Source organism: Ascaphus truei, chromosome 3 (assembly GCF_040206685.1).
Source record: "Ascaphus truei isolate aAscTru1 chromosome 3, aAscTru1.hap1, whole genome shotgun sequence".
Lineage (NCBI taxonomy): Eukaryota > Metazoa > Chordata > Amphibia > Anura > Ascaphidae > Ascaphus > Ascaphus truei.
Genome location: NC_134485.1, coordinates 105,522,304 through 105,535,494, shown reverse-complemented (window position 1 = coordinate 105,535,494; position 13,191 = coordinate 105,522,304). Strand labels below are relative to the sequence as shown.

At 43.2% G+C, this 13,191-nt stretch overlaps 1 protein-coding gene across 1 annotated transcript in view; it reads right to left on the bottom strand.

Moving 5' to 3' along the window:
• The window catches only part of UNC119 (unc-119 lipid binding chaperone), a 67,411-nt gene extending 56,637 nt beyond the window's left edge, over window positions 1-10,774 (bottom strand). Inside the window, exon 1 of the mRNA XM_075589268.1 lies at window positions 10,309-10,774. Coding sequence (XP_075445383.1) covers window positions 10,309-10,492 — 184 coding nt within the window. The 5' untranslated portion in view covers window positions 10,493-10,774. The remainder of the gene's footprint in view (window positions 1-10,308) is intronic.
• Window positions 10,775-13,191: the final 2,417 nt, after the last annotated feature.

Genomic DNA, 13,191 nt, shown 5'->3' with positions numbered 1-13,191 from the left:
TGAGAGAGAGCCTGCATGTGCTGTGAGAGAGAGAGCCTGCATGTGCTGTGTGAGAGAAAGCCTGCATGTGCTCTGTGTGTGAAAAAGACTGCATGTGCTGTGTGAGAGCCTGCATGTGCTGTGTGTGAGAAAGCCTGCATGTGCTGTGTGAGAGAAAGCCTGCATGTGCTGTGTGAGAGAAAGCCTGCATGTGCTGTGTGAGAGAAAGCCTGCATGTGCTGTGTGAGAGAAAGCCTGCATGTGCTGTGTGAGAGTGCCTGCATGTGCTGTGTGAGAGCCTGTGTTGCCGTGCTGTGAGAGGAGAGGAACAGAGATGCCGCCCCCCCTGAAATTTGAATAATTGTTTGCTGGTACAAAGTTGTGATGTTTGCCATAGGTGGTACAATGAGTGGTGATAGGTGCGCCAGGTCAGAGCTCTCCACCAACATTCAGTAGATAACGCAAGGCTTGAGTAGCCAGGGGTGTATTATATTATTACATTGGGCGTGGGCCAGGAGGGATACGTTTGTAGTGGATAGAGTGTAACATTTACAGGAGGCCACCATAAAGAAAGGAACTGAGGTAAGTAGTGGTTCATTATCAGAAAGGTAGATAAAAGACAAGGCTGTGCACCTTACTTTAGTAGAGGTGACAGTGTTGAAATACAGGGTTTAAGAAACTGCAAGTAGAGTTGCCTAGTTCATGGGTCTCCAAACTCAGTCCTCAAGAGCCGCCAACAGGCCAGCTTTTATGGATATCCCTGTTTTAGCACAGGTGGCTCAGTCTTTGACTGAGCCTCTGATTGAGCCACCTGTGTTGAAACAGGGATATCCATAAAAGCTGGCCTGCTGGCGGCTCTTGAGGACTGAGTTTGGAGACCCCTGGCCTAGTTTATGACAAATTGTTGAGTCTAGACTACAAAAGCCTAACTGCGGCCGAACTCCTGCCTGCCCTTATAAATGTTCCTTTCGAAATGTGCCCACTTTAAATGCAGTGCGTAAGCCCTAGCTGTGCTTTCCCCATACTAGTTGGAAAGTTATACTAAAAAATAAAAAAAATCACATGACTTCTCCAATAAAACTGCATTACAAACTAGACAAATGGCAGACAATTTAAGATATCACACTAAGCCACATCGCCTAACATACCAGATTTAGAAAATAAAACAGTTCCCGGAGGGTTGATTCTGGTCAGAGGGGTTATCAGATTAATCAAATGAGGCAAATTCGGTTACATAGATTACATAGTAACATGTATTATATAGTTACATAGTAGAGGTTGAAAAAAAAAAACCACATGTCCACCAAGGTTCGTACCAGATTTAGAAAATAAAACATTCCAGGTGAAACTTATTCCACAGCACAGTACAATGCGAGAAGCAAAAAAAAAAAAACTTGGCTAAAAGACACAAATAAGGTCCCTGCTTTGGGAAAGCAAAAAAGAATAAAGGGCGTAAGGAAATGTAAATTTCTTTATATAATATTATTGATTCAACATTAAAAAACTCTGCACTCACACAAACGATAATAAAATTAAAATGAATTGCCTTGTCACATCAGTCTCCGTTATCCCCTGTCCTGTATATGCGGTCAGCTTTAAATCCTGGGGTCCATTCTCTTTGTCCACAGCTTGCGGGATGCCTTTCCTGGTCTTTATGGTTGGGGGTGATGGGTGCTTGTGAGCTGTAGACCCGTTAGTTAACAACGGTCCCAGCTCCACTCCGCGTTGTGCCCCCCTTCCTTCGACCGGTGTTCTGTTCACTGCGGGACTCTCCCGGAACTGACGTCACGTCCCGGAAGTCATGACTCCTCAATTTGCGTGTCACCGAAGCTCCGTGTTCCACTGGAGATATCGTTACGCAGGATGCCTGATCTCACACAGGATACTGGATCTGGATCTCACTCAGGATGCTGGCTACAGCTGGGAGAGACTAAGGGAGAGTGCTTATTGTGTGTCTGCTGCTTCACCTCCTACTAGTTTCTCCACCTACTGTGGTTTCCTCATGGAACCAAAGCTGACCGCATACACAGGACAGGGGAGAACGGAGACTGATGTGACAAGGCAATTCATTTTTATTTTATCTATTTTATTATCGTTTGTGTGAGTGCACAGTTTTTAATGTTGAATCAATAATATTATAAAGAAATGTACATTTTCTTGTGCCCTTTATTTTTTTTTTTGCTTTTTGAGGTTTATTGAGGAGTTTTATCCTGGCATCTTGGGCCGCATTGGTTAACTACCCTTCAAAATACAAGAAATCACTTGAGGATATTGTTTAGCATACATTGTATCCCCATAACACTTGTTTCATGTTGACACATTTGTGAGCACATGAAGGGGTGTTACTTTTAGCATATCTGTGTGTTCGCTGCATATCTGCATCTATAGGGGCGCATTTATCAGTGGTTTTGCGTTATTTTTTTTAATGTTTTAAGTAGACACTTATATTTCATTTGTATTACATGTTATTTCGGTAATTACCGTCCTATACAGAAATCACACAGAGTATACGATTTACAGGGTACTTGATCATACATGTATGTATTAATTACATTATTTACCATCACGTGGTCACACACCTAGCACACCAGAACACGCACTTTGAGTGCTTGTTCACAAGTTCTTTTTTATTTATTCCCTGCTTTGAGAACAATGTAAAAGTTGTGCACCTATACTCGTATTGCCGAGGCTAGAGGCAAAAACCCTGCTCTTGAATACCAGAACTTGCCATAGACCAGCGGTGCGCAAAGTGGGGGGCACGACCCCCAGGTGGGGCAGGAGATTTTGCAGTTGCAGAGTTCCCGCGCTCTTCCCACAGGCATTTAAATTAAATGCTGGGGAATTGCGTGAGGCCTCTGCAACTGTTTACTTACCGGGATTCAGACACTGTGTGACGCAACGCCATGGCAACGTGGCGTCATCTGACGCCGCGGCACCATGTCACGTCACGTCACGTGACCCGCGGCGTAATTTGAGGCGTGTGACGTCACGACCCCGCAGCGTCATCTGACGCGGATGAAGGTAGACGGGAGTGGGGGGGGGGTGGCACGAGAGCTGGGGGGAGAGCGACAGGGGGGCGCAGCACTAAAATTTTGTGCTCCCCTGCCATAGACGTGATAAATGAAATTAGGATTTACAGCATAAATTTAAAGCAAAGAAAAAAAAATGGGGTTTTCATGGCCAGTATATGGTGACATTAACCAGCCAGGATCTCAGAGGAGGCCATACATGGTCACCATGGTGCAGGGTACACATACACACATACGCACTAGGGCAGTGGTGGGCAACTCCAGTCCTGAGGGGCCACTAACAGGTCACGTTTTCAGGTTATCCCTGTTACAGCACAGGTGGCTCAATCACCGATTGAGCCACTTGTGCTAAAGCAGGGATATCCTGAAAACGTGACCGGTTGGTGGCCTGGCCTGAGGACTGGTTTTGCCCACCCCTGCCCTAGGGCCTTGAATACCGTACATTACTCTGCCTTGATGAAGATGTTCACATAGAATCCACATGTTAAACTTGTGAATATAGCATGGTATTGTAGTAATTAGTATAGGCTTGTGCACACTTTTAGTGGGGAGGTCGCCTGTTTCCCTGCGAGTACCTATAGAAGAAAACTTCTTCCACTTTATTTTACCACTTCAACGCTGTGTTGATCTTGGAGTGCCAAACTTGCATCATGAATTTATTTATTTTTCACAACTAGGACTGCTACTTTGCATTGTTTTCAGTTAGGTGTGCCCCCGCCTACTCTCATAATGAAAGCAGACCTGGCATATTATTATTCTGCTGTTTATGGTTAGAAAATGAATACAGTAAAGAATCTGCAAAATTGCTCAGCACTTTCACTTTATTGCATCATTAACTTACGGTGTATTGCGAAGTAGTAATGTGCACAGGAGCAGATTGGGCCATCGGGATACTAGGCAAATGCCCGGTGGGTCCATGGGCCAGTGCTGCCACCGTGGTTACAAAGGCCCCACGCTCTCCACCACAATAATGAAACTGATAGCCGTGGGGGAGAGTGGGGCTTTTTGTTAGACCGGAGCGGCCCTCCTCAATGTCGTGGTGTCATGTGACACTGCGTCATCATGGTGATGCATTGCCATGACCACGTGCCGTCGCGGAAGGAAGGCCGGCAGGTAGGTGAAATGTCTGGGCCACATTTCACCTCCAATCCACCCATGAATGTGGATTTCAAAAACCTCTACAAACCCTGTGGCGTGGGCATTAGTTTGCAGACTTATCTAGAGATGAGTGAAACATTCACACATTTGCTGAGAGTTTTGGAGATTCTCCTATGGTGAAATATCTATACTTATCATGAAGAAAGACTGTGCCAAAAAACTAACAATTGTGAAGAACTTACTCAGACTGCAACTTGACCCCAACGTTCATGAAAACTGTAGGTTATTGTTTGTACAGATTTAAATTTAAAGCAACAATCCTAATTCAAATCAATGAATGAACATTATAGATTACATTTTTTGAACAGCATTGGAACTAGGGGATCCTCCAGAGCCGAACCGCATTATTTTCAACTCTAGGGACCCTTTATTTCAAGACACTTGCTGGTGTAATTACCGACATTCTCCCGTGGCATTTAAATGCTCATCCGCTAGAAAGCCACAACGGATGTGTTGTTGCTCCATCTTGGCCAATGAGACCTGCTGGATTTGGCAGCCCTTTTGTTTGCCCGTGAAGGTGCACAGAATTTCAACAATGGAGGTGGAAGGTCGCCATAGTTGAAAGGGACGTGCTTCAGTTATGGAGGACCACCGTGCTTCCAATGATATATATATATAAATTCCTTGGCCTTGCAGAGCCACAGAAAGCTGTAATATAACTAATATTTTTTAGCTCTATTGACCCCCTCTTTTATGAGTTAATTACTGGAGTTACATAGTAAATGAGGTTTTAAAAAAGACATACATACATCACGTTCAACCTATGCTAAATTTAGACGACAGATACTTTATCCTATATCCCTACTTACAGTATATTCATCCTAAATGAATTCCTTCCTGACTCCAAGAATTGGCAATCAGATTACTCCCCGGATCAACATCCTATACATGTTTACTTATTTGGTATATCCCTGTACACCTTTCCTTTCTAAAAAGATGCCCAACCCTTTTAACAAATCTATTGTATCTGCCATCACAGTCTCCATGGGTAAGGAATTCCACATTTTAACTGCCCTTACTGTAAAGAACCCTTTCCTTTGTTGCTGGTGAAATCTCCTTTCCTCCAACCTTAAGGGTTGACCCGAGTCCTTTGTACTGCCCTTGGGATGAATAGTTCTTTTGAAAGCTCCTTGTACTGTCCCCGAATATATTTGTATATAGTTATCATATCCCCTCTTAGACGCCTCTTTTCTAATGTAAATAAATCTAATTTAGCTAACCTCTCCTTATAAGTTTGATTGTCCATCCCCTTTATTAATGTGGTGCCTCTTCCCTGCACTCTCTCTCTCTCGTTCCTAAGTTCTCCAAGGAGTGGTGCCCAAAATGGTTCTCCATATTCAAGGTGTGGTCTTACTAATGCTTTATAAAAGGGCATAATTATGTTTACTTCCCTTCCATCCATTGCACGTTAAATGCAAGATAAGATCTTGTTTGCCTTTGCAGCTACTGCATGACTTTGGGCACTATTGCTAAGCCTGCTGTGTACAAGCACTCCTAAATTCTTCTCCATCAAGGATTCCCCTAATTTATCCCCATTTCATTTGTAAATCGCCTGTTTATTCTTGTTTCCCAAATGCATAATCTTACAGTTATCTGTATTAAACCTCATCTTCCATTTACCTGCACAAGTTTCCAGTCTCTCCAAGTCCCTCTGGAGAGAAATTACATCCTGCTCCTTTTCTACTACCTTACACAATTTAGTATCAACAGCAAAGATGGAGACTTTACTCTCTATGCCAACCTCAAGGTCATTAATACACAAGTTAAAAAGCAGGGGTCTCCGTAGTGATCCCTGAGGTATTCACCTCACAATAAAGTCCAATTTGCTTTATTTTGTACACTAACCTCTTGTGTGGAACTGTATCAAAAGCCTTGGCAAAATCTAAGTAGACCACATCAACTGCATTACCCTGATCTAAATTCCTACTTACCTCCTCAAAGAAACAAATAAGGTTAGTTTGCCATGATCTATCCTTCATAAATCCAAGCTGACTATTACTAATAATTTTGTTTTCCATGAGGTATTCCTGAATATTATCCCGTATTAAACCTTCAAGTAGCTTCCCCACTATTGAAGTCAGGCTTAAGTGTTTATATAAAAACTCCCTCCATGAAAATCTAAAAATGGTCGCCAAATTGTGCGGGTCCCCCGAGCCAATAGAAAGCCATGTCATTTGTTACAGCGTCCTATTGGACATCCGTTTAAATATATAGGGAGAACACTGGTAACTACACCAGTAAGTATCTCTGAAACCAGGGGGAGACCTGTAGCAAAAAATAACTCCGGTAGACCTCATTTCCTGTTGGGTGGGGGGGGGGGGGTGGGAGGGTGGAGAAATGATAGGTACAATTGGTGGGGCAGCTGCTTTAAAGCAACAACCCATGCACTTCCCTTTGTTGCTTTAACTTTCTACTGAGTAGTGGGGGGGGGAGGGCTCCCAAGCCGATATGTGGTCCCCCGACCTCCAGGGACGCCTCTGTTCCTGATCACTGAGCAGTTTTGTCCCACAGGAAAAACCAACACAAACATGTGAGGAACCTGACGAGAACCTCCCCCTTCAGATTAAACAAAATCATTTTTGGATTGCAGCTTTGAAACATTGAGAACTTTGGCAATGCCAACCAGGCCCAATTTACAGATCCCTATTTCTACAACTTTTTTTTTTTAAAGGTTCCTAGTGATTGCAAAATACTTTGATTATTGCACATTATCTTCTGCAACCCGTTTTAGCATACCACAGGCTTTCGAAATGCCGGATACATGAAGCACCAGTATATTCCAATATAGACAAAAAAGGAAAGTTGAAAAATTATTCAGCAACATATGTTACTTAGTCTTGTAGTGTAATATTGTGACTTACAGGACAAGTAGTAGGGTTTCCAGTCTTTTTTGGTTAAGGAACCTTATAATTATAGTGTGAAATTCTGAGGCACCCCAATCCTCTCTAATAGCGCGTCTGAGATCAGATGCATTGTAAGGAACCCCAACCCCCTCTAATAGCGCGCCCGAGATCAGATGCATTGTAAGGAACCCCAACCCTCTCTAATAGCGTGCCCGAGATCAGATGCATTGTAAGGAACCCCAACCCTCTCTAATAGCGTGCCTAAGATCAGATACATTATAAGGAACCCCAACCCTCTCTAATAGCGCGTCTGAGATCAGATGCATTGTAAGGAACCCCAACCCTCACTAATAGCGCATCGGAGATCAGATGCACTGTAAATTCTTCTGTATTTGGTACAATTTTCAAATGACCTGAAAATTGCCGGGAACCCTTTATGGATTCCAGGGGAACTCAAGCATTCCTAGGAACCCCGGTTCCTGACCTAATGTAACTGATCATAATGCTACAAAACTGTAGTTTCCCATTACTAAGAAAGAAAGAAAAACTGCATTAACCACCATAATCTACTGCATTCCTAGATGTAATGCAGTAGAGATGTGAACTATATCAATCGTCCTATCATTAAGTAATTGCAAAAGTATTCAACAGATTGGTACCAACTAACATCTCTGACTAGATTTCTCTTCACCCAAAGACAACTTTCTCATCCGATTCCATCTGGCCAAAATCCATAACCGCAGGGTGTGCTGGAATACAATGAACTTTATTGCATTCACTTATTGTATTCTTTCTCCATGCAACACACAAAACATTGAGATTGAAAGTACTGTACTGTAAATTTTCATACTACCAGAAACTGAAGTCTGATGATACCACCTATTAACACTTTTTTTTTATCCAACCCAAAGTACAGTACCACTAGCTGGAGAGAGGGGTTGTGCGTGTGAAGAGTGGAGCATTTTGAAGAAAGGTGTGAAGGGCGAAGACAAAGATGGGGAAGCAGCATCAGATCTAGGAAGCATTCCTACATCTACAATGCGCTGAAACAAGTCCATCCCGACATCCAGGTTCTCACAATACCAGAAGAAAAAAAAATAAAGAACAAGTACAAGCAGATATCTCTGGTGTGTTAGAACATAAAAAGAAATCCATGCAGAAGCCATGAAATGTTAAAGAAATCATTTATGTGGAACCTTTAAAAGCAGCAATTATAATTTTGCCCGTGTTAAAAATCATAATTTTCTTAATCTGTTGTACGAGGTTACCATGTTAATCTTTATAGAGCATTGAGGCCTGGGAAAAACTTCATTTTAACCTCCCAGACACTTAATATTCCAAACTCTTATGACTGCTGAACGCGGAATCAGATTTAAAAAAATATTAGAAAGGGAAGTTAAAAAACAAATAATAAAAATTTTAAATGTCAATCAGCTGCTTTAAATCCTTGCACATTTTTTAATTTTTTTTATCCATTAGTGTTTCTCTGTACATAGTTTATTTTTACAGTTGGCTTCATCACCCATCCTGGATTATATTGGTTTGATAATCTGTGCATGAATCCCTATGTAATGAGTAGGAGAGCAGTACCCTCTCCCCCTCCTTCAGCCTACACAGAGCCTAACACCCATGGTTGAGGCCGGCATAAAAAAAGGAAAATCCTTTAACTCCTCTGAAGCTACAGAGATAGTATGGGAACCCTCAGCCACATTAAAATGGGTAATCCCTTAATCCCTAAAACACAAGACACTGTGTTCCACATACACATAAGAAATGGCTGCAGAATAGATAACTACTCTGACTCAACAATGAGACTAATTTATCTGTCTTGCATGCATGTTCCTCCCCACAAATATATATTTTAGTTTGATGCACTATTTATTCTATTCTACCGAATTCTAGACTGTTCTATAAAGTGCAACGAATATACTTGGCCCTATATAAAGAAAAAATACACAAAAATGACCGTAGCGCTAACGACCAGGGAATAGTTATTGCTACTGTTCATTCCTGGGCCTTTGAGCATTGGAGAACTTTACCAAAGAGAAAAGTACCCCAAATAAGCAATTTTTTATATGGGATTATTTTGTATTGGTTAATCAAATTGTACAGAAGGGTGGTCATAATTTAAAATTATTTTGGAATACATATTGGAATGACAGAATGCTTGTTCTCTTTCGCATAGTTGCCGATTTAGCTTTACCTTCAGTCCCATCTGGTATTTCAAAGTTATGGGATTCTTTTAAGGTGCCGGAAGCAACAAGGTATATGTGAATGCCAGTCTTTTGGGGGCATTGTTGGCAGTGATAGCTGCCTTCTTGAGCCTCAAAAAGAAATGCAGGCAATTTCATGCCAGGCATATGAGGTGCAACACTTCATTGTGTCTGGTGTAATTGCAACAAATCCCAGAGGGAAAAGCAGAAATGCATCCTCATCAGATCCTATAACCGTTCCCTTTTACATGCATTGGATGCACAACAGCATCAAGGCGAATGCATTCAGTACCCAATTAAGATAAGAGAGGCCCTAAAACATAAATTTGACATATCTCCAGAAAAACATTAAGTAACCACAGCCTGTTTTCAGCACCGTTGTGCAATGGAGAGCTGCCCTTAAACCTATTCGTAATCTAGCTGCATTATTATGAGAATGAGGAGCCCTCTTCTATCTACTGGCATTGGGACAGCAGGGCATTTTCAATCCTGTTTTGCAGCTGCTAGGTTACTCCGTAACTACAAGAAATAGAACAGAAGACAGACAATGTAATCCTTTTACTACCAGAGGGGCCTGCAACACATCATGTGCCCATCCGGCAGCAAACTGGTGAAGCACTCCCCTCCCCCAGGTTAACAAATCCCTTGATGTGATTGCAACCCTGGAGGATAAAATATATGCAAACAATATTTTCTCTCTGTACTGTGTATAAAAAAAAAAATATATATATATATATATATATATATATATATATATATATATATATATAGCCAATGGAAATATTATATATACACATACATAACATTTCTATGGTTCATGAACTAGATACTGTATGTACTAAGATCAGAAGAAAGCTGCTGAATGGCTCCATGTCACTGGAACAGGTTGATCCTCTTTTCTCAACAGGTATGACAGGTCTGCAAATCACAAACTGCTTTGACTAAACACAAACACCTCCACCCAAAATAGTGGGTCAGCCCCTCCCCCACCCCCTATGATCTGTGCCCATCTGCAAGGGTGCAAATAATAAACGGTGAATAAATACATCCTGCCTCCCCCCATCATCCAAGCTCCATAGCACTGACCGGCTGTGATCTTCTGTAGAGCCAGCACCTCCTCCGGGGTGATGTGGGGCTGTGTGAGCAGCTGATCCTCTGCACTGCCCGCCGCGGCCACCACCTGCTGCCCCCCGCTCTGCTTCACCTTCATCCCGCCCTCCTGCGTCCTGCTGCCAGGGAGAGTATCGGTGCCCAGGGAGGAAGAGCTCATTCTCCGGGACTGGGGAATCCGAGCGCGCGACGGGAGGAAGGAAAGGAAACAAGTGGGGGAGAGAGCGACAGAGACAGAGCGCAGAGGAGGTGGGACTGAGTGGCCTGCCCGCCTGACTCACTCTTTCACCGGGCAGCGTGCCGCAAACACTACAAACACGCCTGGGCTCACACCGCTGTGGCGCCCGCCCGCGCCGGCACTTGCCCTGTTGTTGTTGTGGTGGCTGCCAAAATAAAAACTGCCTGCGCCCGCCCGCACCTGATTCGGTCTGTGGATAAGGGGGCAGTGCTGATAATAACATAGTAACTGGGAAATATGAGGGGGCGTGTGTCACTATACAAACTGAAAGGAGGGGGAGGGGGGGATCTGTCTTATTTATAATACCAGGGAGGTCGGTGATAGGCGGAGAAAAGAACAATGGTGTGATTGTGACAGCATAATGATGCTCTGCTGTGTCTTAGTGCCAAAGGCCTCTGCACAGGATAGGCAGGGGTTAACCCGTTACCTGCCACAGGTGCCTGTAGCATGGCTGACCTCTGCCAGGAAAGCGGTAAAGGAGCGTTTTATCGTGACTGTATATGAATATTGAACAGGCATAAAGCTTCATCTGCTGCTGGGGACAGAGGCCTGGAACCGCATCTGTTCATTTAACATATTTTACAAAGAAAGATATGTGGAGATTGTGGTTTTTTATTAGCTGGATATGAACATTACACACACACACAAAAGGAACTGCAGGTTCACCATTGGGCTGGATGTTGGGCTAATCTTTGTGTTTTAGAAGTAAATATAGAGATATTCTGTATTAATACTGTATACACAGCAGTATGGTCACTTGCAGGAATAGGGTCCTCCCTAAACTTAAAGGGAGCCATGATACAACATATCAAAGAGCAGGCCTGGTGTCTTAGGGACTTATCAGAAGCTTTTTGAATTAAATGTCTTAGGCCGAGTCCATAGAAGGACAGGCCGCGCTGAGCCGTGCGGACGCTCAGCGCTGAGCCCCGGCATCCTCAGTGAGGATGCCTTGAGAGGGGGCTCACGCGAGCGTCCGCAGGAGTGCTGAGGCTTTGGAATTTTCAGCCGACAGCCAAGCTGTTTTTCAGCGCGCTGTCGGCTGAAAACATCCAATCAACCTGAAGCGTTGTCACGTGTATCACTGCTGTGAAGCGCTATATATATAGATGGTGCTATATAAATAAATTAAAAAAAATATATATATATATATATATACATACACACACACACGTGTGTGTGTGTGTGTGTGTGTGTGCGTGCGTGCGCGCGTGTGTGTGTGTGTATATATATTTATTTATTTATATAGCACCATCTATATACATAGCGCTTCACAGCAGTGATACACGTGACATACTGTAATAATATAACACTCAGTGGGAAGCACTTCAGACATAAAAGTAACATTAGGAAAAGGAGTCCCTGTCCCGAAGAGCTTACAATCTACGTGGTAAATAGAGATTTACAGAGACCGTAGGAGAGTGTTCTGGTAAGTGCGTCTGCAAGGAGTCAAGGTTAATGTATATGGATGTATCACACACGGCAGTGCAATGTATCAAGATGTTTCCCTTTATATATATATATATAAATATATATACACACATACATAGAAGCCAGCTCTGGACTGAGAGACCGATGCAGAGACACCGGATGAGACGGGGGTGAGAGACCCGTTCTCTAAGGACATATCCCCTTTCCTGGTTATGTGGATTCATTGGTCTAAATCTGTGAGTATAAAATTGACCATTAGTATATATGTTTTTTTACATTTTTTATATTAAACGGAATTACACACTATATATGTGTTTCTATCACTTCATCAATATATATGCCTCCTACTGGACACTGAGTGCCTGGAGAACCCTAAATACAGCCAGGAGTGGAGTTTCCGGTCAGCACTGAAAAGTATCCAGATTGCGATGGTGATATATGGAATATTTCTGATTCCAGTTCCAACATATGTTTGGAGAAATGCATTCTTTTATCCTATAAAATGTGAGTTTGTTACCAATCACAGATCGATTCTTTGCAACTGTGCAGACATACTATCCTAAGTTTGTTTTTCTTCTTTTTTGTCTCCTGGTCTGCGCCTAGGTCATTCTGTTCTCATCCATTATTATCTCAGCGCCTGTGGAGTTGAGGACCTTGTGGCTGCATCTCAGGGACAGATAAATAAGTACTTATCGGTGAGCACCTCCCCTGTATTATATTGTATTGGTTTAATTTATGGTAATTGAGTCCAGGGCCGCCAACAAATTTCATGGGGAACAGGACTAGTGTTTAGACCGGCCCCCCCCCCCCCCACGTGTCGGTGGCCTTGCAAGTCCCCACCGTTCACACCCTCGTGATCCACCTCCTCTATTTTCCCCTCTCTACGTGTATTTCCCTCGTTCTCCCCCATCCCCCCCACCTCCTTCTTCCACCCTCTCCGCTATCACTTAATTACCCCCCTTTCATTCAATCCCGCTCCCTCAATCTCCCCCACAATAATTACCCCCACTCCCACAAAATGCAACACACACACAAAATGCAACACAGGCACACACACACACACACACGCACACACATAAAATGCAATACAAACACATAAAATGCAACACACACACCCTTGTACCTCACATCACCCCCCCCCCGTACCTCACATCACCTCCCCCCTCCCTGTACTCCACATCACCTCCTCCGCT